At 37.5% G+C, this 26403-nt stretch overlaps 12 protein-coding genes across 12 annotated transcripts; 6 read left to right on the top strand and 6 right to left on the bottom strand.

Annotated features, from left to right (window-relative positions):
* Window positions 1-73: 73 nt before the first annotated feature.
* BRETT_000929 (uncharacterized protein) lies at window positions 74-2443 on the bottom strand (the record flags this gene model as incomplete). Its single annotated transcript, XM_041279487.1, has 1 exon — window positions 74-2443. The coding sequence occupies one exon, from the start codon at window positions 2441-2443 to the stop codon at window positions 74-76; it is 2370 nt and encodes a 789-aa protein (XP_041137701.1).
* A 330-nt stretch (window positions 2444-2773) lies between these two features.
* On the top strand, window positions 2774-3346 carry CDC31 (Calcium-binding component of the spindle pole body (SPB) half-bridge; the record flags this gene model as incomplete). The annotated part of the gene is made up of 2 exons (XM_041279486.1): window positions 2774-2872; window positions 2945-3346. 2 exons carry the CDS (start codon window positions 2774-2776, stop codon window positions 3344-3346), a joined length of 501 nt encoding a protein of 166 aa, XP_041137700.1.
* Window positions 3347-4830: 1484 nt separating this feature from the next.
* On the top strand, window positions 4831-5802 carry BRETT_000927 (uncharacterized protein; the record flags this gene model as incomplete). The annotated part of the gene is made up of 1 exon (XM_041279485.1): window positions 4831-5802. One exon carries the CDS (start codon window positions 4831-4833, stop codon window positions 5800-5802), a length of 972 nt encoding a protein of 323 aa, XP_041137699.1.
* A 2692-nt stretch (window positions 5803-8494) lies between these two features.
* On the top strand, window positions 8495-9586 carry PDB1 (pyruvate dehydrogenase E1, beta subunit; the record flags this gene model as incomplete). The annotated part of the gene is made up of 1 exon (XM_041279484.1): window positions 8495-9586. One exon carries the CDS (start codon window positions 8495-8497, stop codon window positions 9584-9586), a length of 1092 nt encoding a protein of 363 aa, XP_041137698.1.
* Window positions 9587-10025: 439 nt separating this feature from the next.
* PRP43_2 (DEAH-box ATP-dependent RNA helicase prp43) lies at window positions 10026-11564 on the bottom strand (the record flags this gene model as incomplete). The annotated part of the gene is made up of 1 exon (XM_041279483.1): window positions 10026-11564. One exon carries the CDS (start codon window positions 11562-11564, stop codon window positions 10026-10028), a length of 1539 nt encoding a protein of 512 aa, XP_041137697.1.
* A 53-nt stretch (window positions 11565-11617) lies between these two features.
* Window positions 11618-12250, bottom strand: PRP43_1 (DEAH-box ATP-dependent RNA helicase prp43; the record flags this gene model as incomplete). The annotated part of the gene is made up of 1 exon (XM_041279482.1): window positions 11618-12250. The coding sequence occupies one exon, from the start codon at window positions 12248-12250 to the stop codon at window positions 11618-11620; it is 633 nt and encodes a 210-aa protein (XP_041137696.1).
* Window positions 12251-13733: 1483 nt separating this feature from the next.
* Window positions 13734-15935, top strand: BRETT_000923 (uncharacterized protein; the record flags this gene model as incomplete). Its single annotated transcript, XM_041279481.1, has 2 exons — window positions 13734-13871; window positions 13995-15935. 2 exons carry the CDS (start codon window positions 13734-13736, stop codon window positions 15933-15935), a joined length of 2079 nt encoding a protein of 692 aa, XP_041137695.1.
* A 2072-nt stretch (window positions 15936-18007) lies between these two features.
* BRETT_000922 (uncharacterized protein) lies at window positions 18008-19610 on the top strand (the record flags this gene model as incomplete). The annotated part of the gene is made up of 2 exons (XM_041279480.1): window positions 18008-19174; window positions 19197-19610. The coding sequence occupies 2 exons, from the start codon at window positions 18008-18010 to the stop codon at window positions 19608-19610; spliced, it is 1581 nt and encodes a 526-aa protein (XP_041137694.1).
* Window positions 19611-20202: 592 nt separating this feature from the next.
* Window positions 20203-20949, top strand: BRETT_000921 (uncharacterized protein; the record flags this gene model as incomplete). The annotated part of the gene is made up of 1 exon (XM_041279479.1): window positions 20203-20949. The coding sequence occupies one exon, from the start codon at window positions 20203-20205 to the stop codon at window positions 20947-20949; it is 747 nt and encodes a 248-aa protein (XP_041137693.1).
* Window positions 20950-21692: 743 nt separating this feature from the next.
* On the bottom strand, window positions 21693-22154 carry BRETT_000920 (uncharacterized protein; the record flags this gene model as incomplete). The annotated part of the gene is made up of 1 exon (XM_041279478.1): window positions 21693-22154. One exon carries the CDS (start codon window positions 22152-22154, stop codon window positions 21693-21695), a length of 462 nt encoding a protein of 153 aa, XP_041137692.1.
* A 438-nt stretch (window positions 22155-22592) lies between these two features.
* On the bottom strand, window positions 22593-24026 carry BRETT_000919 (uncharacterized protein; the record flags this gene model as incomplete). Its single annotated transcript, XM_041279477.1, has 1 exon — window positions 22593-24026. One exon carries the CDS (start codon window positions 24024-24026, stop codon window positions 22593-22595), a length of 1434 nt encoding a protein of 477 aa, XP_041137691.1.
* Window positions 24027-25033: 1007 nt separating this feature from the next.
* On the bottom strand, window positions 25034-26317 carry BRETT_000918 (uncharacterized protein; the record flags this gene model as incomplete). The annotated part of the gene is made up of 1 exon (XM_041279476.1): window positions 25034-26317. The coding sequence occupies one exon, from the start codon at window positions 26315-26317 to the stop codon at window positions 25034-25036; it is 1284 nt and encodes a 427-aa protein (XP_041137690.1).
* Window positions 26318-26403: the final 86 nt, after the last annotated feature.

Here is a 26403-nt window from a genome sequence, read left to right as displayed (position 1 = left end):
TCAACTAGATTACGATTCTTTAAATATTCATGCTCATGCAGAGAAGAAATGTATAAATTGCATCAAAATATTTTCATGATATTTGTTCCGTAAGATAACCTAAAATCTGCTCACCCATATGGGCTGCATAGTATTTCAGTACTTCACCATTTGATTGTTCATCCAATGGCGCAACATCAAATTTATTTTCCATAGAAAATAGTCTGTTTAGTATTACTCTGTGTGGACTCTTGGTCTGGAAGTCGGTAAATGTTTGTGCTAGGTCTTCTTTGAGCCAGTTTAAGTTCGAGAAGTCGGACATATTTACAGATTCTCTCTTTCCTGCACTCTTAGCCAACTTTCCAATTAAATCCCTCTGCTTACTGATTTGGCTCTTCAACAAGCTATTATTTGCATCCGAAAGTTCTGCTTGTATTTGTTCTTTTCTTTCAATATAGTCTGAACTGCATGAATCCAAGCCAACAGCTTTTAAAATTTTCTTTAATTTTTTAACTTCAAGCTCTAATTCTTCCTTCCGCCCCTCAGCTTTATCCAAATTTGCAGATAGCACTTCGGTCCTCTGTATCTGCTTCACTAACTCTCCCGATGTCTTTTCATGTTGCTTTTCCACTTCTCTAAGATTTGCCAACTTGGAATTTAATAGATGAATCTTCAACCGAAGCTTATCATTGACATCGTCATCACTTTCAAACCTATTTAATTTGTTTGGTGACAATGGCTCCTGCTGTTCGTTTACGCTTGCAGATTTCGCTGCTTCCAAATAAACTGCTAAATAATTGTCATCTTCTATGTTACATGACTTTATGTCATCCTGTAAATTCTTTGTGGTACCTTGAATGATTTCATCATCAGGGAAAATTTCTGTATCATCCAATGTATAATTGACAAAAATATCGCATACATCACCGATAAACTGGCGAAATTTTTTAAATGCATCGCTATTATTGTCTGTGCTCTTTTCAATACCCAAGCCTAACTTCCTCAAAGTCATAAGCTTCTCGATTTGTTCAGATATGAGATTCTCAATTCCTGATATTTTCTCCGCAAAAGATATGAACTTGGGCTTATTCATAGCTTTAAATATTCCTTTGGTTATTGTTGTAAGAAATAAAGCATCGCTTAACTCGAAAATAGTAAGTTCTCTTGATTTTAACGCCTCGTCAGCAATTGCATCATCTATTGATACATGAAAATCAAACAACTTCTGATCATACTTATTTTTGAAGTCTGAAAGGTAGTTTGATATGACAGCTTTCGTCTCGGGTGAGATAGCACTTTTTTTGTATTCACAAACATGAAAAATGCAACTTATCAGTGCACTTGCCCTGTTTAACTTCACTGCATATTCGACATCTTTTTTAAACGAGGTATCGTATTTTAGTGTCCGTACATGATTAAAATAATCATGTGCTAGTGTACTTGTCAAGAACTTCAAACCCTTAAGTTCAGATAATATGTTTATCTTTTCCGTATCCTGAATAGGAAATAAAGATAATATTGTATTTCGATACTGATCCATCAATTCATGAGATACCTGAACAACTTTGGTGCAGTCCTCTTCTGAATTTTGATCCTTTGTGGTCACAATTGAATCTCTGTAGGTACTTTTTACATTTTGCCTGATTACTATGCGTCCCAACCTTTGAATCTTTTGTTTCATGTCTTGAATCTGAATCTGCTTCAAAGAAACAGTTTTACGAAGGTTTTCTATCTCATCCATCAACTCTTTCTGATTTAAATCATGATTTTCAATAAGTTGCTGATTGACCGCCTCTAATTCATTGAGCTCATCTACGTTCCTTCTGAGCTTTGTATTTTCAGATTGAAGTTCTACGTTTTTTAGCGTAAGGAACTCAATTTTTTCTTCCGATCCATGTAAACCGTCTAAAGAGGTTTTGAGTTTTTTGTTCGCATCTTGCAATATGTTCTGGTCGTGATTAAGTTTAGAAAGTTTCACCCTCTCTTTTTCTAAGTATGTATTCTTTTTTGTCAAATCCTCGAATGTAGTTGACGCTTTTATTTCCTTGCTTAATGCTTCCTCGCGTGTTTTAACCAACGCAAGTTCCAACCTCTTGATATGCTTTTGCAATTCATGAGGATTGAGTTTCTGGTCTTTTCCATCATCACTCTGTAATGCTTTCTCCTGTATGTATATTTGCTTTTTGAGTTTCGCATTGTCTTGTAGCAAAGCTTCTGTGTTAACAGATAATTTCTCAATTTTTGCTCTCAATTGCTTATTTTGTGACTTAAGTGTGTTTAACTCTATGGCCTGATTCTCTAATTTTCGGCCGAAATCGTCATTATCCTCCTGTTTTGATCCCGGCCGTCGGCTTTGTACAGTTTGAAGTCTTTGATTCTCTTCCAGAAGGCATTTTATCTTGTGATCAAGCCTAATGGTGATATTTCGAAGCCTTCGATTCTGCTTCTCTAAATTGGTGCTCATTTCTTTAAGAGCAATTTCCCATGAAACTTTATTTTAGGGCTTTTCTTTTGTGTGTGCATTGACAAGAAATGTTGAACTAAAATAGATACGTGAACTTGAAAGAATTATGATTGAATACTTATAGTCGCGACTTTCGACTTAATTCTTTTGGTTGGAGTTGAACTCTTCGAACGCGTTTCACCCCTTTTTTTTCTCTCTTTTGGACATGTAACTTCTTCGAAATAAAGTCGTTATCGTATTTATAAAAAGAGAGACGTGAAGGTGAGGAATCCGTGATACCTGAATTTTTGAGTAATAATTAGATAGTTATTTATAAGAAACCACAACCAGATGAGTACAACCGGTCCAGCTACTCTTTCAGTATCAAAATCGAACAGACAGGCCAAGGCCGAATTATTAAATGAACAAAAGCAGGAGATACGGGAAGCCGTAAGTACTTCAGCTGTAAATTTCTCTTTTTAAGTGATCACATACTAACAAATCGACTCCCTAATGGAATAGTTTACATTATTCGACTTGGATAACGACGGATATCTCAACTATCACGAGCTCAAAGTGGCATTACGCGCACTTGGGTTCGATTATTCAAAAAAAGAGGTTCTCTCCATAATTGAAGAGTTCGACTCGGACAACCGCAAGCAAATAAGTTATGATGACTTCTACAGGTTTGTGGCTAACAAATTAGTGGAGAGGGATCCGGTGGAAGAGATTAAGAGGGCATTTAAGCTCTTCGATGATGATCGTACAGGAAAAATAAGCTTGAAGAATCTTCGTAGAGTTGCAAAAGAGTTGGGTGAAAATATTACTGATGACGAACTGATGGCCATGATAGATGAATTTGATTTGGATGACGATGGTGAAATAAACGAGGAGGAGTTTCTCAACATTTGCCTCGAGAATTAGGCTTCTGACAAAAGAAGGATTGGATTAACGAAATATTTTTTAAAGTTCTGTATCATACCTGTGCTTATATCATATAATAGCGGAATAATAATAATAGGGTTGCATAAATCCAAAAATATAGCGTGTGTTGATGCGAGTAAGAACTGTTGATAAATTCAGTCGACTTGGCTTCTATATATAAACATATTTTCGTGATGGTATGAAACTGACGATGACGACATTGATGAAACTTATTCGTTTCTGTTTCCTTGTAATCCACGGCTATTTTTATACGTTTCGATTTCCTTTTAATGGAGTCAGTTCTATTTTTATTATGTACGGATTAATTGATAATACAAAACGAAGAGAAACTGATGTCTCGCGCATGAACTTCAAAAATGATTCGATTAGTGAAGTATTTCTCTATTACAACCAAGAAAAAGCAAAACAAGAAATTGATCGCAACATGCATAGTTCCGCAGGTAATGTCCAGAAAAAAAATGCCACAATCACACCCGGAACTATTATCGTATTTCTTGGCAGTTATTAGACCAAAAATGGATTTGTCAATTATATTATTCTATTCAATTTTTCTGATTGATAATTATTTTAATAAGTTTCTATAGCGAAAATACTGATTTATTTATTTTTGGACAAAATTTTTGTTTTTACTGGCTGTCGGTCTCGAGGGGAAAGGACGAAAGAGCTGATATTAGAAGACGTCATTTTTGCATTTCTTTTCGAAAAAGTGAATTGTCCCGTTAGATGATCCATCCCTTCTTTTCCTTTTTTTAAATCTCTTTGCATCTCCTCCACCAGAGTGCAGAATTGTTGGAAAAGCAAGTGAGTTGCCTATTGTTCTGAAATAATTTCTTGGATCACTGCACTTTTTCATTAAAAAAATTTCGCACGTTTTTTTTTTAATCGTGCCTAATAATATTACCACCACATGGGCCGCATTCCCTTCAAACGTGCGCGAGACCCGTGCCAGGCATGATATAATTAATTATAATATATCTTGCAAATGGGGATGCCATGTGGCAGACAGTATAATGGACGGTTTAGCAACTTGTTAAACTGGCTCACTTTATTGTATTAAACCCTGTTTGTGGCTTCAATTTTTATTGGTGGAGATATCCGTTAATAATCTTGCTCGTGCGGTCGGTGACCAAATCCGGATTCATGTACAATTTTACCTTGTTTTCATTATTCCTGTAGTTATATCTATTCGGGTCTATAAATAACTATAATTTCCTTACCATAAAAATAGCAGGGTTTCCCGTTAACGTTCCCCCATATCACCGTTGCCTTCGCCTCAGTAGAGGTATACTTTCCTTCTCTATTGTAAAGCAAATCTCAGAAAGAACGCACAAGTTAAGTTGGAAGCCTTGTTAGCTCCAGCTCCGGTCCAAGTATCTAGCGTATTCCAATCCAACAAAAGCTTTCTTTGGTTGCAGTTATCGCTTTAATATTTCTGCTAGATTAAAGCACAAAGATCTTATAGAATGAGTGCGCTTAAGAGCATGTCTGAGAAATATCACTTGAACCATCCAGAACTGAATGAAGGAAGCAACATTGTCCTATCAGATGATGAAATAGAGTTAGCACTAGGAAAAGCATTTAAAGGAAATCAAAAGCATATTGGCTCTTTTCAGAATGCTTTAATCTCTACAGCTTCTATATTAGCGATTGTGTCGCTAATTACCTTGAATTTCATTGATAAAAGATACCTATCGTCTATCATGGATGGCTATGATGCTGATGATGAGATTATCTACCACTTATCCCAATACTCTGAGCGGCCACCTACTACTATATTTATCAGCTTTTTACTGTTGCTTCTGAGTTCTTCAGCACCGATTGATTTCGAAAGGGGCTTTATTCAGATATCTATATACATTCTCGTTATATGGTGCCAGTGTTCCTACCTTATTATGATTATTTCGTCTGTCATCAAAGACCTTGCTATACAAAAAGGCTTCGGATGGCTTCTTGTTGTGATGTGTTCGATTACCATACATTCGTTCCTTTTCCCGTTACACAGTGGTCGTGGCAAGATTGCATATCTCAAGTCTTTTCACTCTTGGATTACGATTTTAGGATGTTTGTTCGAGATTTGCAAGTATTCAACATACAACATGACAAATTTTGTGCTATACTACGGTGGTATTGGCGGTCGGAATTATGGACGTCTGGTTCTAGGGCTTTCTATAATTCATGTTTCCACAATCGTTGTAGTCGGCTTATCTCTTCTAGCTACAGTGATATCCTCATCTGATGATGACTCGGAAGTATTAGCTTTCTCTGATGATACGGACCTTGAAGAATGCGATTTTGAGTGTTGTAAGACATTGGAAGAAATCAAGGAAAATGTAAAGCCATGGGAGATCACTATGCTTATCCCATTTGTTGTCGTTTCTATTTGTCATTGCTATCAAATGCAATGGGCTCAAGTTGCAATGAGTAGCAGCAACTGAGTATGGGTCCACAGAAATATTTCATTTGTGCAACGCAGTCTTTTCAATTCGTTCGTGAGCTTTTCTAAACCGCTTTTTATTATTATAGTCGTTCTTGTAAAATGGAGGACCCTACATACAGGGTTGCAATAAAAGGGATCATTAAAAAAATTCATGTATCTATGTATGTTTCTTGGAGGTTACTTTTCCAAAGTACACAAATAAATTGCATTAACCGAGTGAAGAGCAATATGCACATTAAATATATTTGGCGTTTTGGCGTTTTGAATGTTCTTGCTGATTAATAAACCCTATATGCTGTCATGCATCTAGTTATTATAACTATGCAAGCTATTATATCACTTTCATACTATATCCTATAAATTTCTTTTCTTATTTCTAAACTTGAATCACATATAAAGCAATTTCATGGATTCGGGAATAGCATATTAAGAGAACATCTCATACTTACAAAATCTTGGATTAACTGTAAGGCCTACTGTACGTCAAGTTCTACTTTTTTTGAATCGACTAAGTACCTCCGTTTACTAAGTGTATGCCAGTTATGCAGAATTTATAAGATCAGAAAATATGAACCTCCCCTATTTTCCATGTAGCAGTTTAGTTGATTTGGTTCATAAGGTTGGTGGAAAACTTACCACGACCAAAATTGTGGAGAAGAACCTTGGCTCTTAATTGTGCCAAACGCTACACTATCTTACTTATAACCTTCTTTATCGTAAATATTATTTTATATCATGTTATTCTTGTCTTAAAAGTGATTAACTGGCTTATAGGGCATTGTGTGAATAATTGATGTCACACTTGAATCCAAGTTATGCACAGATCTTTCAACATACAAAAGTAACGCTTTTCTTCGTTACGTTCAATATTGCTCAAAACTCGTGCACAAACTCTATGAACAAATTTACAGTGAGATCCTCACCCCAAAAAATGTCGTGATCAACTTTTTGTTCTGACAACTCCTTTTCATAATCTTGTTATTCACAGTCAATTATCCCTATTAAGTGAAATATGAAGCGTAATAAACTTTTCGATTGTCGCGCCTAAGAAAAATACTATGTCTCACTCTAGGGCCAAGAATACCTGATCTACAGGATTAAAGGTATTTCAGCATGCACATTTTCCCTTTATATTTATCTTTTTGACTTTGTATCACTTTCTTTTTAAGGTTCACGAACATTCAATATACTGGTTGGCAAGATCTTAAAAAATTAATCCGCATGAAAACAAACCAAAACAGATAATATTGCATGGAGGCAGCATTTCATCTGCATGTACCCGTATGTTGCATTGCTTTGTCAATAAAATACAAACGTTAGAATAAGAACCAATTATAATGTTAATACGTGATAATACAAGTTGATAGAAATAATGAGGAAGGAAACAGGAAAAAGTCACATTCGTTAAAGATAGCTAATACGTTAAGTTGACAACGGGATAAATGGGCAAAAGAGAGAAATAGAGGTAAAAGATATACTCGTTTAGACCTGACTATCGACGATCCAGCTCTTGGGTACCTTATGTAATGCATCCTTGCACTTCCATTTGCATACGCGGTGTACGGAAGTATCCAGGCTGTGGGATCACATGAGGGACCCCGGTAGTTGCGGAAATATATACGGACGGGAAATATTTTCAGAGGACGTTAAGCCACTTAGAGTTATGATGAGCTTTTTTTTAATTTCCATCGTCTTGTTGAACAGTAAATATATAAAAGCAATTATATTAACTGAAGATCCGATCATCAAATTAAAGTAGAAAGTAGCAGGAATTAAAATCTTCTGACCGCAATAGATATATACTACTACCGTGTATGGTGGTAATGATAATGGATACGATATACCACGGCATAATTATTTCTTAATATCGGAATGAGGGTGTTCGATAACACAAGCTAGAGATGGAGATAATATGCCAGCAGAAGGAGCAGGAGTTTCCCACCGCGGACTATAATAATAAGCGTACAATGTTAAACTAAATGTTACCCCGTAGCCCCCACAATTTAAAACCCGCACTTTCAATCAAAGAGCTTTCGTAGCTCCGTGTTCTTGAATAGGGCTTTAATAAAGAAAATATTCTCACCCCTCAAAGTTTCCCCCATTTTTATGAAAATGGAGGTGGGTCCTCCGAAGAGGACGGCCTTTCGCGGTGCTGCATCGGACAATTGAGTTTGCCGTTCAGTGCTTTTATCCTAAATTTTGTCAAAGGAAAAATGTACAATCGGTATTTTGATACTATGCCCGTCGCTGCTGTTTGTGCTCCGCTCATGCCTGTTTTCCCATAGTAGCCTCGCTTTATTTTTTTTTTTTCTACCGTTATTTTTTTTCTTGTTCTCGTTTTCCGTTTCCTTATTATCTTCCAATACTCTTTCTACCTACCTGCCTGTATTTTCAAACCTTTTCTCCCCACATTTCTTCTTATTTGTATTTTCACTGACACGTTTATCTTTTTCTTCTCATCATTTAAGAGCCAAGAAACGACTATTCTTAGTTTCAACATCATAGATTGATCTGCAATTGTCAGTTACGTGCTAAAGACAAACATCAGTAGGCTATCACTGCTCTTTTTTTATCTTGTGCCCTATTCAATAGATCAGAGATTCGAACCGCACGCCGCTTCCTTACAGTTATTAAACAATATCCGTTTCGAACGAATCTTCGCAGTTTATCGATTATAAAAACAGAAAACAATGTTCTCCATTAAAAGAGCCCTTACTAAGGCACCAGCTGTTGGTCAATCATTCCGAGCCTTGGCTACCGCTGCAGCCGGTGCGCCAAAGACTATGACCGTCAGAGATGGTATTAACAAGGCAATGGAAGAAGAATTGGAGAGAGATCCAGATGTTTTCCTCATGGGTGAAGAAGTGGCTCAGTATAATGGTGCCTACAAGATTTCCAGAGGACTTCTCGACAAGTTCGGCCCAAAGAGAATTGTCGATACCCCTATCACTGAGATGGGTTTCACAGGTCTCTGTGTCGGTGCCGCCTTTTCCGGTCTGAAGCCTATCTGTGAATTTATGACTATGAACTTCGCCATGCAGGCCATTGACCAGATTATCAACTCTGCTGCTAAGACTTATTACATGTCTGGCGGTAAATTGCCAGTCAATATTGTCTTTAGAGGTCCAAACGGTGCTGCCGCTGGTGTTGCCGCTCAGCATTCTCAGGACTATTCGGCTTGGTATGGTGCTATTCCAGGTTTAAAGGTTATTTCTCCATACTCCGTTTCTGATGCAAGAGGTCTATTGAAATCTGCCATCAGAGATCCAAACCCAGTTGTTTGCTTGGAGAATGAGTTGCTTTACGGTCAGTCATTCCCTGTTGATGAGAAGATTCTTTCTCCTGACTACACTATTCCTATCGGTGAGGCTGAAATTCTTAGAGAAGGTAAGGATGTCTCCATTTTCTCTTACACAAGAAACTTGAACTTCTGTCTTGAGGCTGCTGACATAGTCAGAGACAAGTACGGTGTTGAGGCTGAGGTTATCAACTTGAGATCCATAAAGCCTTTGGATCTTCCAGCCATTTTCAAATCTGTCATCAAGACTCATCATGCCATCACTGTTGAATCTGGATTTGCATCTTTCGGTGTTGGTTCTGAGATTGTTGCACAGGTTATGGAGAGTTCTGCATTTGATTACTTGGATTCCCCGATGGAGAGAATAACGGGATGTGAGACCCCAACTCCTTATGCTAAGAGTTTGGAGGACTTTGCTTTCCCAGATACTCCTACTGTTGTCAGAGGTATCGAGAAGGTTTTGTCCTTGGGCGCCTGGGCTTGAGTTTGTTTCATCTTTGATTTAGACTAACTCATCCGTGATGTTCTGCATCGGTGGCCTGCTGTTATCATTTGTCAATACCTGCCTCTTAGAGAAAGAGAATTGTTCGTCTTTAGAATTCTCTTTTAGTTATTTACGTCATTAACTTTTCTCCTCTTAAGTAGCTTATGACTCTTTTATTTTGTTATGGGCAGCAAGTGTCTGTTACGTTTCTTATTTTGATTTCTCCTGTTTCTTTTTTTTCCCCTTTCTACACAAATCTGATTTTATCTATCTTCTTTACTCTCATATGACCATTCCACTACATCCAGCCTTGCAGCCTGATGCAATAAAATGAATGTAGGAATTCTATTATGCAAATCTTATGCCTGCTCATATTTTGGTTGTATTTCTATTAATTTATGTAATGTTAGCTTATTGCTTATAAAGTGAACGATGGCGCTCAGTTCTTCTTCGCGTGATCCAATCTCTCTTTTACTCTTTCTAAACTCAATTTCACATCATCCTCATGGAAATTCTCCAAATCATAGTATTTTGGAGCAAACTCCAAAAGCCACTCTGGTTTAACACTTGTAACGGTTCGAATGTAATTTTTCGATGTTAAGACAAATTCGTTATAAATAACCCATTCTGGCTGGCGATGTAAGACAGTGGATGGATGTAAAAGAACATCCTGAGAATCTTTAACGGTGATATATCCTTTACCTGTGCTCTTTTTCTTTGCAACTTGCATGAAAAATCCTGCGGTAAGCGCCTTTCTGATGTCTGTATCATCCATGGTATTTCCATAATCATTACTGTTAAACTCTAGATCATAAGAGCCCATGATTCTGGAAAGCTGTTTCCTCACATTGTCTGCACTTTTCAATGATCTGAAAGAGAGATAGTTATCTTTACACCATTTTCTGAGGCCATGTGCCTTAGCTCCTGATGACTTGTACTCCAGGAAGACATTTAGCAGAGTGAGGTGATCTCCCTCCGGGTTTGCAAATTGCATCTTTGCATCATCAGCTTCTCTTCTTGCATTCTTACCACTTGGTCTCACAAACACATTTGGCACCGAAAGCATTGCCACGATTGTTAAAATTTCCTCGGAACAGTGGAATTTTGGAGACCTGATAAGCATAACGGCAAGCATAGGATCCAAAGGAAAATGCGATGCCATACGACCAAGTGGAGTCAAATTTCCCTCATCATCCAAGCATTCAAGATAATTCAACTCTTCTAAAGCTCTCATCATGGTTTCTGGGGCTGGAGGATCCATGAAGTCAAAATGAACCAAATCGTCAATTCCTAACTTTTTCAATTCTAAAACAGTTGATGATAAATTGGAGCGCAAGACTTCCGGATATGTCTGTTCCACTAACTCCTTCTTAAATGCTTCTTCCGTATATAATCTAAAGCATTTACCCGGTCTAGTACGACCAGCTCTTCCAGCTCTTTGTTGTGCGGATGCCTTCGAAATAGGAGAGACTAAAAGTGATTCCACTCTAATACGAGGATTATAGACCTTTTGCTTGCTAAAACCAGGATCCACAACGTATACAATACCATCAATAGTCAACGATGTCTCTGCAATGTTCGTAGAGACAATCACCTTTCGTCCAGGTCTTCCATTTGATTTGAACGGTTTTGGTGCCGGCTCAAAAATTTTTTGCTGTTGATATGGAGGTAATGAACCATACAATGGATATACTTTCAGTGGGCCGCACCCTTCTTCACGGATAAGTTGGTCAGCCTCTAGCTGTATTTTGTCACAAGCCTGTTCAATCTCATCCTCACCCGTAAGAAATAAAAGAATATCACCTTCTTTCTCGGTGGCATGAATTTGTAACACAGTTCGTATAGCGGCATCTAAATAATCGCGCTGAAATTCAGGAGTATAGTATATTTCGACCGGGTACGTACGTCCTGGAATGGCCAACAACGGAGCACTGTTGAAATAATTTTGAAATTTCACTGCATCTAAAGTGGCAGACATGATGATTAATTTGAGGTCTTTTCTTCTCTGGCAGAGATCTTTAATCATACCCATTAAGATATCTGTTGCAAGGTCCTCTCATGCGCTTCATCAAGAATGATGCAGGAGTATTTATTCAAATCATGATCTTCCATGGCTTCCCTTAAAAGCATTCCGTCGGTCATATACTTGAGGATTGTTCGATCAGATGTTTTGTTCTCAAAACGAATGCTGTAACCGACCTCTTCGCCCAATCCAACATCCATCTCATCTGCCACTCTTGCAGCGACAGACATAGCAGCAACCCTTCTTGGCTGTGTGATTCCAACCTGCTTTCCAACAAGATTTGGCATATCGTCATACAAAACGAACTGTGGAACCTGTGTGGTCTTACCTGAACCGGTCTCACCAACGAGAACTAAAATCTGACTAGAGTGAAACATTTTTAAAAAGTCATCTCTTTGCTGATGAACAGGAAGATCCCTCCTAACCTTTAAAATTTTGACATATGAATTGCTGAAGTTCCTTCCATTGAATGGGTTCACCCCTCCCTCTTCAAGTTGCCTTGCGTCTTCTGATGTTGTATGGTGTCTATTTGCAAGATCGAATCCTCCTTCAAAAGACTTGTCGGAATCAGAAATACGTTCATTCGATGAGTCAGAATCATCAGAAAGTTTTGCCTTCTTCTTGGGATTCTCTTCAGTCATATTGCAATTTTTTAATGTCATTACATGCAATTGATAGGTATGGAAAAGGACCAGAGTAATTTTAATGTAGTGCTTATCATGTTCTTTCGAGTATAATAAGATTTCAAAAGTAGACCTGAAAATTTTATCCTTTTTTTTTTTTTTTTTTTTTATCAAAAAATTTGCTCTACGCCGCTAAATCTTCAATCGCCCCAAGATTAGCTAGGTTAAACACAAATTTGGCTATGATCATTACTGAATTGAAGGAAACCTATCTTCGGAGTGAATAATATTAGTGTCGATAACATTTCTTCGAAAAAACTGCTCGGTGATTTTGAAGTCTGAAATTTTATTAACTACTGAGCACATGATAAAAAACGAGAATCACTTGTTTTAAATGCTTCCTTTTTAATTTCCAGCTACATGATGTTCAATTCGTTCGCTTAACGTGAAATGTACCAGATCCAACATGCACCCCTATTAAATATTAAATATAAAAGTATATAATGCATTAAATTGTGCAGCAGATATAATCCCGCTACTCCTAAAACAATTAGGATAGGCAATTTGCACCGAATTAACTTTGCTGAATGCAGCCGTGTATCTTCTCTGTTCGCCGCACATACTGAAATCTCATGCACTCGTCTAAACGCATACGGTTACGGTCTGCCTGTCCATTAAAAAATTAATTGACTAAAAATTTATGGTTCATTTTTTCCCCCATTTGTTATGTGTGACTTAGCAGGGGAGTACTATAGCTTAGGTCGGAATTCCAAATTTGGCGCTATTCTTTAATTAAAAGAAGGAATGATTTCACGAACGACTACAGAGAAAATTTATTTTGTTCGAAGGTCAGGGACTAGGTTTCCCCTTCCACGAAATTAGAGTAGCAACCATTTACTCTTCTATTTCACTACGACTATTATTAATTATACATTTATGAACTTATTCGGTTCTTGGCTTGATTACATTCTTAAATGACTTCAGAGAGAATGCACACTATTTACTTCTTTTTAAAAATTCTCTTCTGCAAAAGTCAACTCGATTCTACGCTTCGAATTCCTTCCACTTTCTCTTTGTTTTTTTCGCTGTAAACAAATACGTCTTCAATTTCCATCTTCATTGTTACCGTTTATTGTTAATGACCGAGACAATAATTTTGCGTCCTCAAATTTTTGTTCTTTCTATTTTTTTTCTCCCCTTCTCCCCTCTTTTTTTTAGGTACCTTTGGACCACTGCTAGAGCCATCACTGAGTAAGAATTTGCTGCACTATCATGTTTCTTCCTGGTTCAACCTTTTTTCGCAGTTCATGGTCATAACGTGTATCATTACCCATTTCCTGTGTAATCGTGCTTTTTTTTTTGCAAATCAACGAACCAGCGTTGGTCTGGTATTTTGCTCATTCTGTACTCTTGATTTCAAGGTTTGATTTGAAGAGCAAACAACATAGAAGTTACATCGAATAGCTTGGATGCTAATAGAAGGAACACAAAATAGCAGAAAATGGCACAGCCAAATAAGTCACGGCAACCTTCAATAGAAAAGAAGCTCGCTTTTTATGATGAAGCTAAGAACTCTTCAAGTACAAAGGCAAGGATTAAGCATAGCAGAAGACGATATCGTTTTCAAAGGGCATCTATAGTAAGTATTTCTCGAACCCAATATTTCATGAAGTCCATATTTTGCACTTACTGATTTATCCATCTGTGATGGATGAACTACAAGTATTTCCTTATACTAACAGTCATAATTTTGTTTTTTAAGGCTTGTACGGAATGCAGGAAAGCTAAAACCCGTTGTAACTATATTCATAATGGAACCTCGTGTTTTAGATGTGAAAATTTGGCACTTAAATGCTCGTTAAGTGAAATTGTAAAAGAGAAGACGGTTTCAAAGTTTCAAAAAGAGGCCGAAATTAAAAAGGATAGTCCCTTGACAACAGTTAATAGTACTACCAGAAAAGTGAAGGTAGAAGATAAGAATGGAGTAACATCCAGACAAATGGTACATCGAAAAGATCCCACCGTGAGGGATTTAAGTGGTGTAATTTTACAATTTCAGAAATTAAATGAGGATCACTTTAAGCTCATCGAGACAACCATGCAGAAGCTGTCAGGAAAGTTAGAACAAATTATAGATCAAAAAAAGTCTTCAAATAATGACGAAACTTTGCTAGGATTAGATGCCACTAAGACGTTCGGTGATGTTCCGGAATCCAAAGTAGACTTGAACAATGTTCATTTGAATTTTTTGGAAAATCTTCAAATCCATCCTTCACAGGCATTTGATGCTGCGACTAACGGACAAGCGACATTTGTTGATGGCATTTCACAAAATGCCAAGGGAAGTGGAATTTTGAATTTGGCAAATAATGAAGATATTGACTCCGGACAAAATTCGCCTAATGGGAGCACTCCAATTCCGGAATTTGATCCCGACTTTTTTGGTAGTTCACCTTTTAGTGGTCTCGAAACGATTTCCCAAAGGCTTCAAATGCCACATTCGTTCTTTAAAAATAATTCGTTGATCGAAGGGCGAACCATCTATACAAGTATGGACGTCATCTCCAGAAATATTCTTGAGTACGATACCTGCATGAAGTTACTAGATTCATGCTTTGTTCATTACCGTCGATTTTTAATGGAGAATATAGGAGACATAGGTCATTGGTTGAACGAAATTAGAGTTAAATGTCCGCTATTACTTTCAATATATGTTCTTTTAGGATTGCGACATAGCCGGCCAGCATCGCAGCCAAATTTTAATCTTGAATTATCCATTCTTGATGATTTAAACCAACTTCTATCGCTGTTCAGATCTGATACTTCGAAGTCGATACTTTTTCTGGAAAGTATCTCGCTTTTAGCGCAATTTGCAATTACTTTGTCTTATCAGCAAATACATTTTGATGGTTGGTTGCTCACCTCAGATGGATTAACAAAATTCTTTGATTTCTGTGCGAATACAGTTTTCTTTGAGAATGGTGAGTTGAACTATGAGAAAGGGCAAAAGTTACATATTCTCAGCAATTTGCTATATACCCATATGTCCTATTGCATTATATGTGGTAAGCCCTGTATGATGGACAGCAAACTTCTTCATCGTTGTTTGGATCTCATGGAAACCAATGCCGCCGCATTTGATAATAACTTTACTATTGGAAATATTAACTTACTAGTAACAACTTACGAATGCATAAGAAGCAAAAAAAACCTTCAGAATTCATTAGCGCAAGTGGATGCAACCTTTTCAAAATGGTATAAAGCAGACTTAGGAAAGGAAATGCCCCTATTCATCATTCAATTCAAGTTCTGTAGAGTTATGATGATTAGAAAATTTCTTCTTGGCACAAATAGTAAAGACGATGATGTCTATTACAAATCTGTGGAAGCAGAGATGATAAATTCAGTGTCAGAAATTACTACTTTAGCAAATAAGATAGATATCAACTTTTTGATTACCTTTTCTGACACTGAGTTTATGGCTGTGTTCATGAGTACTTTTGTTATATTACAATTAAGAAAGGGAGGATACTTCGATGCCGTCCATGACGGCCTAATAATGAAAATATCCGCAAATTTTCTTCAATGTTGCGTTTCGATCTCCAATCAAAATGTTTATTATTTCAACGGTTTGATACATGCGATGATCACAATTATAGATCATATGAACAAAGTTATTTTCAGTGAAAATAGCCAACGGTAACCATCAGCATACTTTTCTCTCTAACCAGCCACTTTTATCCATCGTTTCTTGCTTTAGTTTGTACATTATTGCTGCAGTCTTCATTGAACTGCACTGAAACTTATATTATAGGATGCCAAGTCGGGATTTCTTTCGGCGTTTCATACTGGCCAAACATCTTTTCTTCAATGAAAACCAAATTTGAAGGTCACATATTTACGTTGCCCGTAATCAATTGTGCATGGGATTCTTTTTTCCGGCAGGCCTACATTAATAATTTCTCCTTCAAATTATCCTTTTTACTAAATACTATTAATCTTATTGTATTACTATTGCCGTCAGAAATACACACAAGTGTAGTATATTTTGGACATAATTTTGTCCTCGTCCCATAAACTGGAATGCCGCTAATTCGATGAAGCTTAAAAATAGTTCACCTTGTTTTGGCGGACGTAGTTTTCCCCAATTCTCCGCACCAATCAGACAAAAAAAAAATATATATATATATATATCGAAATTAAATGTAAATTTTAAAAAAAATAAAAAAAATGAATAAATATGTTATTTGGCAACAGCGGCTTTGAATATGGACGGTGCACGTGGAGTTTGTAACTTGCTTATATTATCTGTGCGATCTAAAAAGTCCAAGCGATGTCAAATTTTTATATCACATGCCATATGCATTTCAATTTTTTTATTCGTTCGAACTTCTCATCTTCGTATGTGTTGATTGTATTCTTCTGTGAACGTTTGCTCTATTCTTATTCGGATATCAACTTTATCATTATTTTTACGATATCACCTCATCTTACTTGAAAGATCTGCATTAAATGAGGCTTTGGCCCTCGATCTAATTTATCCCTGTTATGAAGGGTCTCACACGTGGCTATATACTGTAAACATTGATTGCTCAAAGACGGAAACGTATTCTGAATAAAGGTATTGTAGCGGAATTAACTTCCAAATATGGTAATTAGTTGCGTGCGCATTGGATTTAAATCGATTATTCGTTCCCTGAAAATGCTTCTATCATATTTCTAATTATGCGAGAAGTCTTGGCAATAAGCTTCATCAAGCCAGAGTAAATTACAAGTTCGGGAGTAATATCATCGTGACTGAAGGTTTTACGAAGGTCGTATGTATTCATTAATTTCAACTCCAATAAGAATTTGTTTTATCAATGGAATTTCTGAGTGATCATTTTGAATCTCTTTTTTTTTCTCAGAATAATAATAACCATTTTTTCAGTGAGATTTGTTTAATGTAAATTTAAATATGTTCGCTTAATGCATCAGGGAGAGAGCAGGAGCACATGCTCAAAAATAAAGCTGTGAATGCCGGTAATTTGTCGGAGAAAAGCAGGGCAAATACAAAGTAGCATCGCATAACCTTTGAAGTCGGCATTGATACACGTGCTGTTCAACGGTTATCCGATTATCTGGTCTATGCTCATAATCTATCTTCTCAAAATACAGAGAAGTATTTCTGATTTTTTTTGGTAAAATAACGATTTGATGGCAGCACCCAAGTCCAGTGGCCAACAGATTATGACATGGACCCCGGCCAATTTTATCCTGCGTTTTTTTTTCTCTGCCTCAGTATAGTGAGGATATGAAAAAAAAGCCGAATTAAAGGTAGCCTGGAGTATGCATTGTCGTAATTTCTCAAAAAAATAAAAACAATAAAAAATTGGCTTTTCAATGGAACTGGAAAGAAAAAAAAGATAAAAAGACAAAGCAAAATTCAAAGTGAGAAGCAGGTTTAAAATGATCCCCAATCAACAAATATGTATATAAAGTAGATGAAGTACCCCAAAGCTTGGGAATTCTTTGCTTACGGAGCGTATGATGTATATGTCTGCTGTTTATATGTTTTCGAGTTGTGTACTTAGCTTTTTGTTTTATTCTCTTTTCAACATATCATACCCTTGGTAATTGTTGATTGCTATCTGAAAAGAACGTTGTAATCAATATTCCTCCTACTTTAGTTTCATCTCAAAGCGTATCGCTCTTAATTTGTCATCTTCAAATTTCAACTAATTAGATTAGTGTGTTCATTTTCGTTGCAAGAGTTTGCATTCTGAATAAGTCATTATGGGTTTGAAGGATCTTCCTAGAATTATTAGAAAAGAGGTTACATGGGGCAAAAGTCAGCAAGAAATTATTGGATCGGATAGCGAAGATGGCCTAACGATTACTCTTCAGGATGGTAGAGAGGCATTTGTCCATCAAGACACGATTGCCCCATCTGGGCAGAAATCTTACTGGCCGATCTTCACTGCAGGTGCTGGTCTTTTTTCCGATGGTTACGTTAATAACTCTGCATCTTCGATTTCTGCATGCTTGAAGCTTATTTACGGTACTCAATACACGGAGTCGCACGCAATTCAGAATGTTTCATCTATTGTGTTTGCCGGTACTGTCGTTGGTATGCTTGCATTCGGTGTATTCTCGGATTATATCTCACGTAAAACTGGAATGTTAGTGTCCTCTGCTGGATTGATTCTTTTCTCTATTCTTGCTGCCGGATCTTGGGGTGCAGGTACCCAAGGATGTAAAGGTTGTAATGCGGGAGGATTGTTTGCATGTCTTACCGCATTCCGTTTCTTCTTAGGTATATTCATTGGTGCTGAGTATCCCACAGGTTCTGCTGCCTGCGCCGAGGCTTCTGCTTTGCTACCTGCTGGAAGAAGAAATAGATATTTTGCTTGGTTTACAAACTTCATGATTGACTCCGGTTTTGTTATATCTTCATTTGTGACCATGGTTATGCTTTGGATATGTGGTCCAAACCATTTGCAGCCAGTTTGGAGAGTTACTATTGGTCTTGGTGCAATTCCACCATTTTCATTGTTCATTATGAGACTGAAGTTCCATGAAGGTCAACAATTTAAGAAGCTTAATTTCAAGCATATCAATGTTCCTTGGATGCTCTGCCTTAAATACTTTGGTTTCAGGTTGGCTCTTGTGTCTATAATTTGGTTCATTTACGATTTCTCTGCTTACGCTTTTGGCATCTACTCTACTACAATTCTTACCACTATCGTTCCTGGCGACGATTTGTATAAAGCATTTGGATGGAACGTTGTTTTCAATTTATTCTATATTCCAGGTGCTTTCATAGGTGCCGCAGTTGCAGACTACATTGGACCCCGTTTGACCTTGGTTATTGGACTTATATGCCAGGCTGTGGTTGGTTATGCTATGGCCGCAAACTACGAAACGTTATCTAAACATATTGCCGGTTTCGTTGTGGTTATGGTATATTTATGACATTGGAGAGTTTGGTCCTGGTGATAACATTGGTCTTCTTTCCTCTAAGAGTTGCGCTACACCAGTCAGAGGTGTGTACTATGGTATTGCAGCTGCAATTGGTAAGGTTGGTGCATTTTCCGGTACTTATGCTTTCCCATCTTTCCAGGCACATTACCCAGGTATTAAAGGTTATCAGGTTCCATTCTGGTTAGCCTCTTCCCTAGCAATTTTTGCAGCCATATTAGCTTTGTTCTTCCTTCCACCTGTTGATCAGGAAGCTATGCAGAGAGAGGATCTTAAATTTCTTCAGTATTTGTCCGCTCATGGCTTTGATGTTACTCAGCTTGGAGAAGGTACATTTAGTGAATCATTCAAGAGTAAAGAAGAAACAGTCCATATTGAGCAAAACTCTAAGAAGGAAGATAATTCATCATCCATCTAGGTCTTTCATTGTTGATCTACCAATTTTCTACTTGGTTGCATGGAATCTGTAATAAATTAAAATTGAAATTTGTATCTTTATATCCGTATCCAGATTTATTCCAATTTCTGGACTTGTATTAATCTAGTTTATTAACAGGCTGCTTTTCCTGGCTTTTGTTTGCTTAAGGACTAGCTTAAATTTGATAATTCCCATTTTATGCTGTCTACCACTTTTTTTTTCATCACCAACCTATCTAAATTGAATGTGCAACAGAAAAATTTTAAAAACCTAATGTTACAGTTTAGTTGTAAAAGGAAAGAGCAATGCCCAAAATAGTATCTAAATTACAGTATAATTAGATCTAAATGGTTTTCTGTATGTGTTTTACTACTGGATCTGCAGTTGATACTAAGGAAGATTTTTTTTCTACCTTAGAAAAGAAGGGTATTCAATTTATATGTATGCCATAGTTATCTGCAACCATAAAAAATATTCAGAAGGCAATGATATTTATAGAGGAGCTCCGCACTCTTTCACAAATATCTCACTCGATTATAGGATGTACAATATTGGACGTATGATAATCATTCTGTAAACTTCACACTCAAAAATGAAAGCTCAATTATTGACTACAGCTGTTTATTTACACTTCCGGGATTGTCTGCCGCATCCAAATGGTGGCCAGAAACATCAGAAGAGGAAGAAAGTTCTACTTCTGATTATACCCCTATCAAAACATCCTCTTGATGAATCTTCGTCTACCGTCGAAACTTCATCCTGGGAGGAATCCCCAAGTGCTGAGACCACTTCTGTCAAGACTTCGTCTTGTGAAGAGTCGACTAGTGTTGAATCATCCAGTATCGAAACATCGTCAACCCCAGAATGTGATTCATCCACAAAGGATGTTCCAAAATCAACCCCAGAATGTGATTCATCCACCAAAGAGACTCCATCATCTATTATACCTACAATTCCTACAACTAAATATGTTCCTCCTCATTCAGAAATCAAAAATGAGACATCTTGTGAAACGAAGACCACGGTGATTACTACTAGTGGAACGCTTTGTACTACAGGGTATAAAGTGATTACTACTACAGGAATTTCTGGAACTACTGTTGTCTATACTACATTGTGTCCTTTGCCATCCACTCCTGTTGAGACATCTAATGTCGTCATCTCTACTTCAAAGCCAATCCCAGCTACTTCGATTTTCACCTCAGCGGTCTACCATAATATTACTAGTGAGGAAGGCTCAACAGCACCAGCCATTTCACATTTTGAAGGTGTTGGTAACCTACAAAAAGCTTCCTGTGGAGCTGCCTTGATCGGTGTCGCTGCATATCTGTTGCTATGAATATAAATTGAATATTTCTGTGACCATACCTCTTTTTTTTTTTTTTTCAAGAAGGAGTTTCCTATTTTGAACGACGAACTTTTTCGTCACTTTCGTTACCCTGTGTTCTTTTTTTTAAGCGCCGGAGATTTCTCCTCCCTTCTTATAAAGTTAGAATCCTAATTTTATAGTATTATCCTTGCCTTTGAAGATAAATACAACTTTATTTTATTTTGCTTTTTTTATTATGTATTATAATTATAACAAATTCGAGAAATATTCTTGTAATATTCGGAGCGTGTCAGCAGAAAGTTCTACCTCGGCGTTCAGCAGCAAGAAAATATAAGGTCAGAGAAATTATTTTCCCGCACGGGAAAGAACTGCGCAATGGAAAAAAAGCACTTTACAGTATTCCACTACTATGGTGATACAAAATGTTTTTCTGATGACTAGAAAAATGTATTAAAACTATAGATAGACCAAAGGAAAGACCGGATACAACACAAAAATAAATTGCAAGCTTCAAGCCATCCCTGTAAAATTATAGTTTTTTATTTGTTTTTCCCGCTGTCTCTTTATGGGCAAGCAAGCAACTGTTCTCCATCCATCCATCCATCTGTTAGACAATACCACAAAAGGGGCATACTTTAGCTGGCTCATAGTCAACCAATCGGTAAAAGAGCAGGCAAATTTATAGTATAAACCCCCAATGATTATTATTATATTTCTAACCGCATAAAATTTCAGGACCAAGATTAACTAATTTAGTCAACCTCCTCTTCCTTGTTGAAAGTCTCACCCTCAACTAGGTCCGGAATGTCTTCGTCCTTCTCCTCTTGCTTTTCTGCATTCTTTCTCTGCTGATACTGCTCAGCAATCTGCTGCAAGACCCTTAAGTTCTCAGCACCAAGTTGTGGGAGAATGCCTGGAACCAATTCGGTAATAGACTTCTTCTGGGCAAAACCGTTAAAAGTGTAAGTGTTGTACATTGGAGCAGCCTGAACACCAACCTTGTTGAAATGCAAGACGGTACCATCCTGCTTGAAGAAGTTAGCCTCTTCGATTCCAGTCATAACCTGGGCATCCAACTTTTTAAGAGCATTCTGTAGTTTGGTATCGTCACCCTCTTCGCTCTTCTGGGATCTTCTAGACTTAACTCTAGATCCACCGACTCTTCTGGCGGATTGCTTTCTGAGCTTGGCTAACTTTGCTGGATCAACAGGCATCTTATTCTTCCTTATAATTTTTGAGTTTATTTGCTGATGGTTAAGCTCTTAGATTTGGTCTTAACTGAGACTGTTGTAGGAATCGTTTAACAATTAACGCCTCAATATTTTTTGGTTTCACTCATTTTTTTTTTCATTTTTGACCCGACAAAACCCTCCAAAAAACCAAAAATTTTTCACTTTGACTGACATTAAAAGAAAGTGAAAAAAAGCAACGAAAAAAGTGCATAAAGCATTTACTGTATCAACATAAAACAATTCTGGGCGAGGAAAAAATTCTGAGCAACAATTCTGGAAATTTGTTGCTTGTAGCTGACGAATCCCTACAAAATGAATCATCCCAATAATCAAAAGGCTGCTATCTACAGAGTTCTATAATGTTAATTTGTTTAATTTGTTTGTTATAATACAAAAAAATGCACAGAATTGTGTTGTAATTTAGCTGTGAGATGCAGCATCATTACTTTGACTGGTCTTCTTCTTCTTTAAACTCTCCAACAGTCTTTTCCGATTTCTACGGCACGTCATAGTGTCTATATGCCTCTTTAAAGCATCTTTACGCGCAAATCCGGTTTTGCATAAGGGGCAGATATTTGGAGGCACTGGAAGATGTATTTTTTCATGCCTTTTTAAATCTGAAGATCTCTTGAACGCAACACCACATTTTGGACAAACAAACTTCCGTGAACTATTTATTCCGGCATTCTTGTGAGATCCACCCCTGGTCTTAGCATTAGTCTTCAAATTAAATTTTGATCCCGAATAAAACTCGGACCTACCATTGAATGTGTTACTAGATGCAGATGTAGAACTGTAGCTTCGGATCATGCTATTTGTGGTCGGGGTTTCAAGAACAAACTGTGAAGAGTAACCGTTATTATTATTTGGCGCTCTTGATGATGAGAAATTTTGATGTGAATCAAAACTAATTGGGGAAGTTCCCCGTGCTAAAATAGATGTACTCGAAGCATCTGGAGATGTTCGGAAATTTTGCAATCCCAAATCACCCCCTCCCGGCTGAAATTGAATTTGTTGAGCCTGTAACTCTGGCTTTTGTACTTGTGGCTGGGGCCTTTGAGCCAGCGAAGTCATATTTGATGGCTTCTCTGTTAGTGATTGAGTATTGACCTGTGAATTTGTAGGAGAGCCTAAAAGCATTTGTGCGATTCCTTTCACTAAGTTTTGTTGCTGGGAAGAGTTCATATTTTTGATTGTATGAACGAGTTGCCCTATCAACTCACCCTGATTATTTGTCTGACCTGATATTCTTGTTTGTGTATCACGTCCCGTAGTATTTGAACCGTTCAAAGGTGGAAGTTGAACAGTTGGATTCCGAAGTGGTGGAAGCGCCGTTTGCCCAGACACCTGTATAGAGTTAGCCGTTGAAGATTGACCAGCAATAGTCGGCAAAGCAGTTGTTTGGGGACTAAGAGGAGAAAGAATTGAATGCCAGTCTCTTAAGGGACCTGCTTGGGTTGAATTCTGATTGGGATTATATGTGTTATTGTCAGGGGAGTTTATCCTGTCTGCCAAAATGTGCGAACCCAAACCTAGAGCCTGTAAATAATCCTTTGAATGCGGAGTATTACCTGGTGATGGATGCGTATATTGAAGCCTGCTTAATATGTCCCTTATCGTCGGATCAACCCGATATTGATGAAGTTTCACGACATCGTTCGCGGCTTTGATAAAGCTAACATCCTCATTAGTAATGTGTGTGTTTAGCAATTTTGTCTGAGCGTTCGGCGAGGCTTTGGGTTTTTGTGAGTTAAGAATTTCTATAAGTAGACGCTGAATGTCTTCTGGTCGATCTTTCGAAGATGAGCCCCCATCGTCGTTTATTGATGTGTTATTTCGTGTATCTTGACTCATGACCAATGTGTTTGTTGAATCATCAAGCTGTTAAGTCTATATTTGATTGGCTATGAACGGGCTGATAAATATAATTGATAGTTGATAATGCAAAATTAATGTCTGTGTACTATATTTTAAAAGAAATTGTAGTTCCTATTTGTCCTTTTCGTGTAGCAATACCTTGTCAGGACTTTTCTGTGCAAAAAGGAACTCCAACTTCTCCGTCTTCAATTTCGAACAGAGAGTTGATTTATAACCTGGAAAATCTAACGCTTGAGGGAAGCACTACCTTTCCATGACAGAATGCAATGCATATACTTCAATCTATATACTCTATTATAAATTTGTGTATAGTTGGCCAGGGAAACAATTCCTTCATCTCAGCAATTTTGATGGTTCACTCATTTCGGAAAACCGAGGCGTCAAATTACAAATTTGGCCCATTTGGATTACGATTTATCACGTGACTACGGTGTTAGATTCAGATTTGAACATGAAGAAAATTTCGTGTCTATTTAGATTGCCCTATTCTCACATTATAAAAGCGCTTCCTATTTTTTTTGTACTTCTAGTACATGCGCCATATCTCTGAGAATTAATATGTGGCTTCAAACTTTAATCCAGTTTCAGAGAGTACTACCTATTAGAGCTTTCCTCGAACTTTAAATGTATGATTTTAGCACAACTTCATCAATGTATTTCGCATGAAACATTGGCGACGACGTTTTTTTCAATTATGAGTAGAATCTGACTTCGAAGAGTTGAAATTTGTCAACCAATTGTTATTACAATACTTGAATAGATTTGAGTGTTGAAAAATATGGCACGATCAAATATGATAAATAAAGTAAACTTACGCGGTCAATCTCTCCCCCGCATTAAATGTAGTAGCCAGCTATTACAGTATTTCCAAAAAGACAACATGATAACCATGATTGTCTTAAATATAATAAAAGCATTTTTTTGGTAACAATACTAAATTACGTATCCGGAGTAATAGAATTATCCCAAAAGAGTGTCCTAAATCACTGCTTCTCAAGCATAGAGTCCCTTGATGGACCTGTACCAACGTATTTGATTGGAACACCGACGAAGTCTTCAATAAATTTCAAGTAAGTCTTTGCCTTCTCTGGCAAGTCCTCGTATCTCTTGACGTTTGTGATGTCCTGTTCCCATCCTGGGAATGTCTTATAAACGACATCAACCTTTCCCAAAACGCGCAAGTCCTCGGGGAACGATTCAAGAAGTTCACCCTTGTACTTGTAGCCAACGGCAGCCTTAATTTCTTTGAATGTATCAAGAACATCCAACTTCGTAAGGTTCAAGTAAGTGTAGCCGTTAATCCATGTGGAATACTTCAACACAACCAAGTCCAACCATCCACATCTTCTTTTTCTACCCGTGGTAACACCAACTTCGTGACCAACTTGCTGCAACTTGTCACCCAGCTCGTTCAACTGTTCGGTTGGGAATGGACCAGCACCAACTCTAGTAGTGTATGCCTTCACAACACCATAAATGTTCTTGATAACCTGTGGTGGGATACCAAGACCAGTCAAGACACCACCAATTCCGGTGTTCGAAGAGGTAACGTAAGGGTACGTACCAAAGTCAATATCAAGCATCAATGCATTGGCACCCTCAATCAAAATTCTCTTCTTTTGAGCCAATGCTTTGTGCATGAATGGAATTGAATCTATAACATAAGGTCTGATCAACTCTCTGTACTTCTTGTACCTCTCGATCTCAGCCTTCAAATCATAGTCGAATTTTCCGTATCTCTTGAAACGGGTCTCGACCAATCTGGTGTAGCGAGCAACAAAATCATCCCATGCACCAGGCTCATCGCATATAAGATGATGAAGTCTGATACCAGATCTAGAAACCTTAGTGGAATAAGCAGGTCCAATTCCCTTACCAGTGGTTCCGATAGATTTCTTGTTGCCCGACAACTCGGCCTCCCTCAACTTATCAACTCTTTGGTGAAGATCAAAGACAAGCTGTGCTCTCGACGAAATAAACAACCTACCTTTACATGTCAAGCCCTGTCTCTCCATATCTTTCACCTCGGCAAAGAAAGATGGAAGGTGAACAACAACACCAGAACCGATCAAGTTCTGGCACTTAGGGTTAACCAAGCCCGATGGAAGCATATGGAAGGCAAACTTCTTACCATCAACAACAATTGTGTGACCAGCGTTATTACCACCTTGGCAACGGCAACACACATCGATATCCTCACACAGGATATCCACAAGTTTACCCTTACCTTCATCACCCCATTGACTTCCTAAAACAACAGATGCCATTTTAAAATTATTGCTTTGATCTCTTAGATTTTAACTTGAAAACGAACGTAAAGAGCACGTTAAACGAAAAAGAGTCCAAGAGATGA

The sequence above is a fragment of the Brettanomyces bruxellensis genome, chromosome 8 (assembly GCF_011074885.1).
Source record: "Brettanomyces bruxellensis chromosome 8, complete sequence".
NCBI lineage: Eukaryota > Fungi > Ascomycota > Pichiomycetes > Pichiales > Pichiaceae > Brettanomyces > Brettanomyces bruxellensis.
This window is presented reverse-complemented; position numbering and strand designations above follow the sequence as displayed.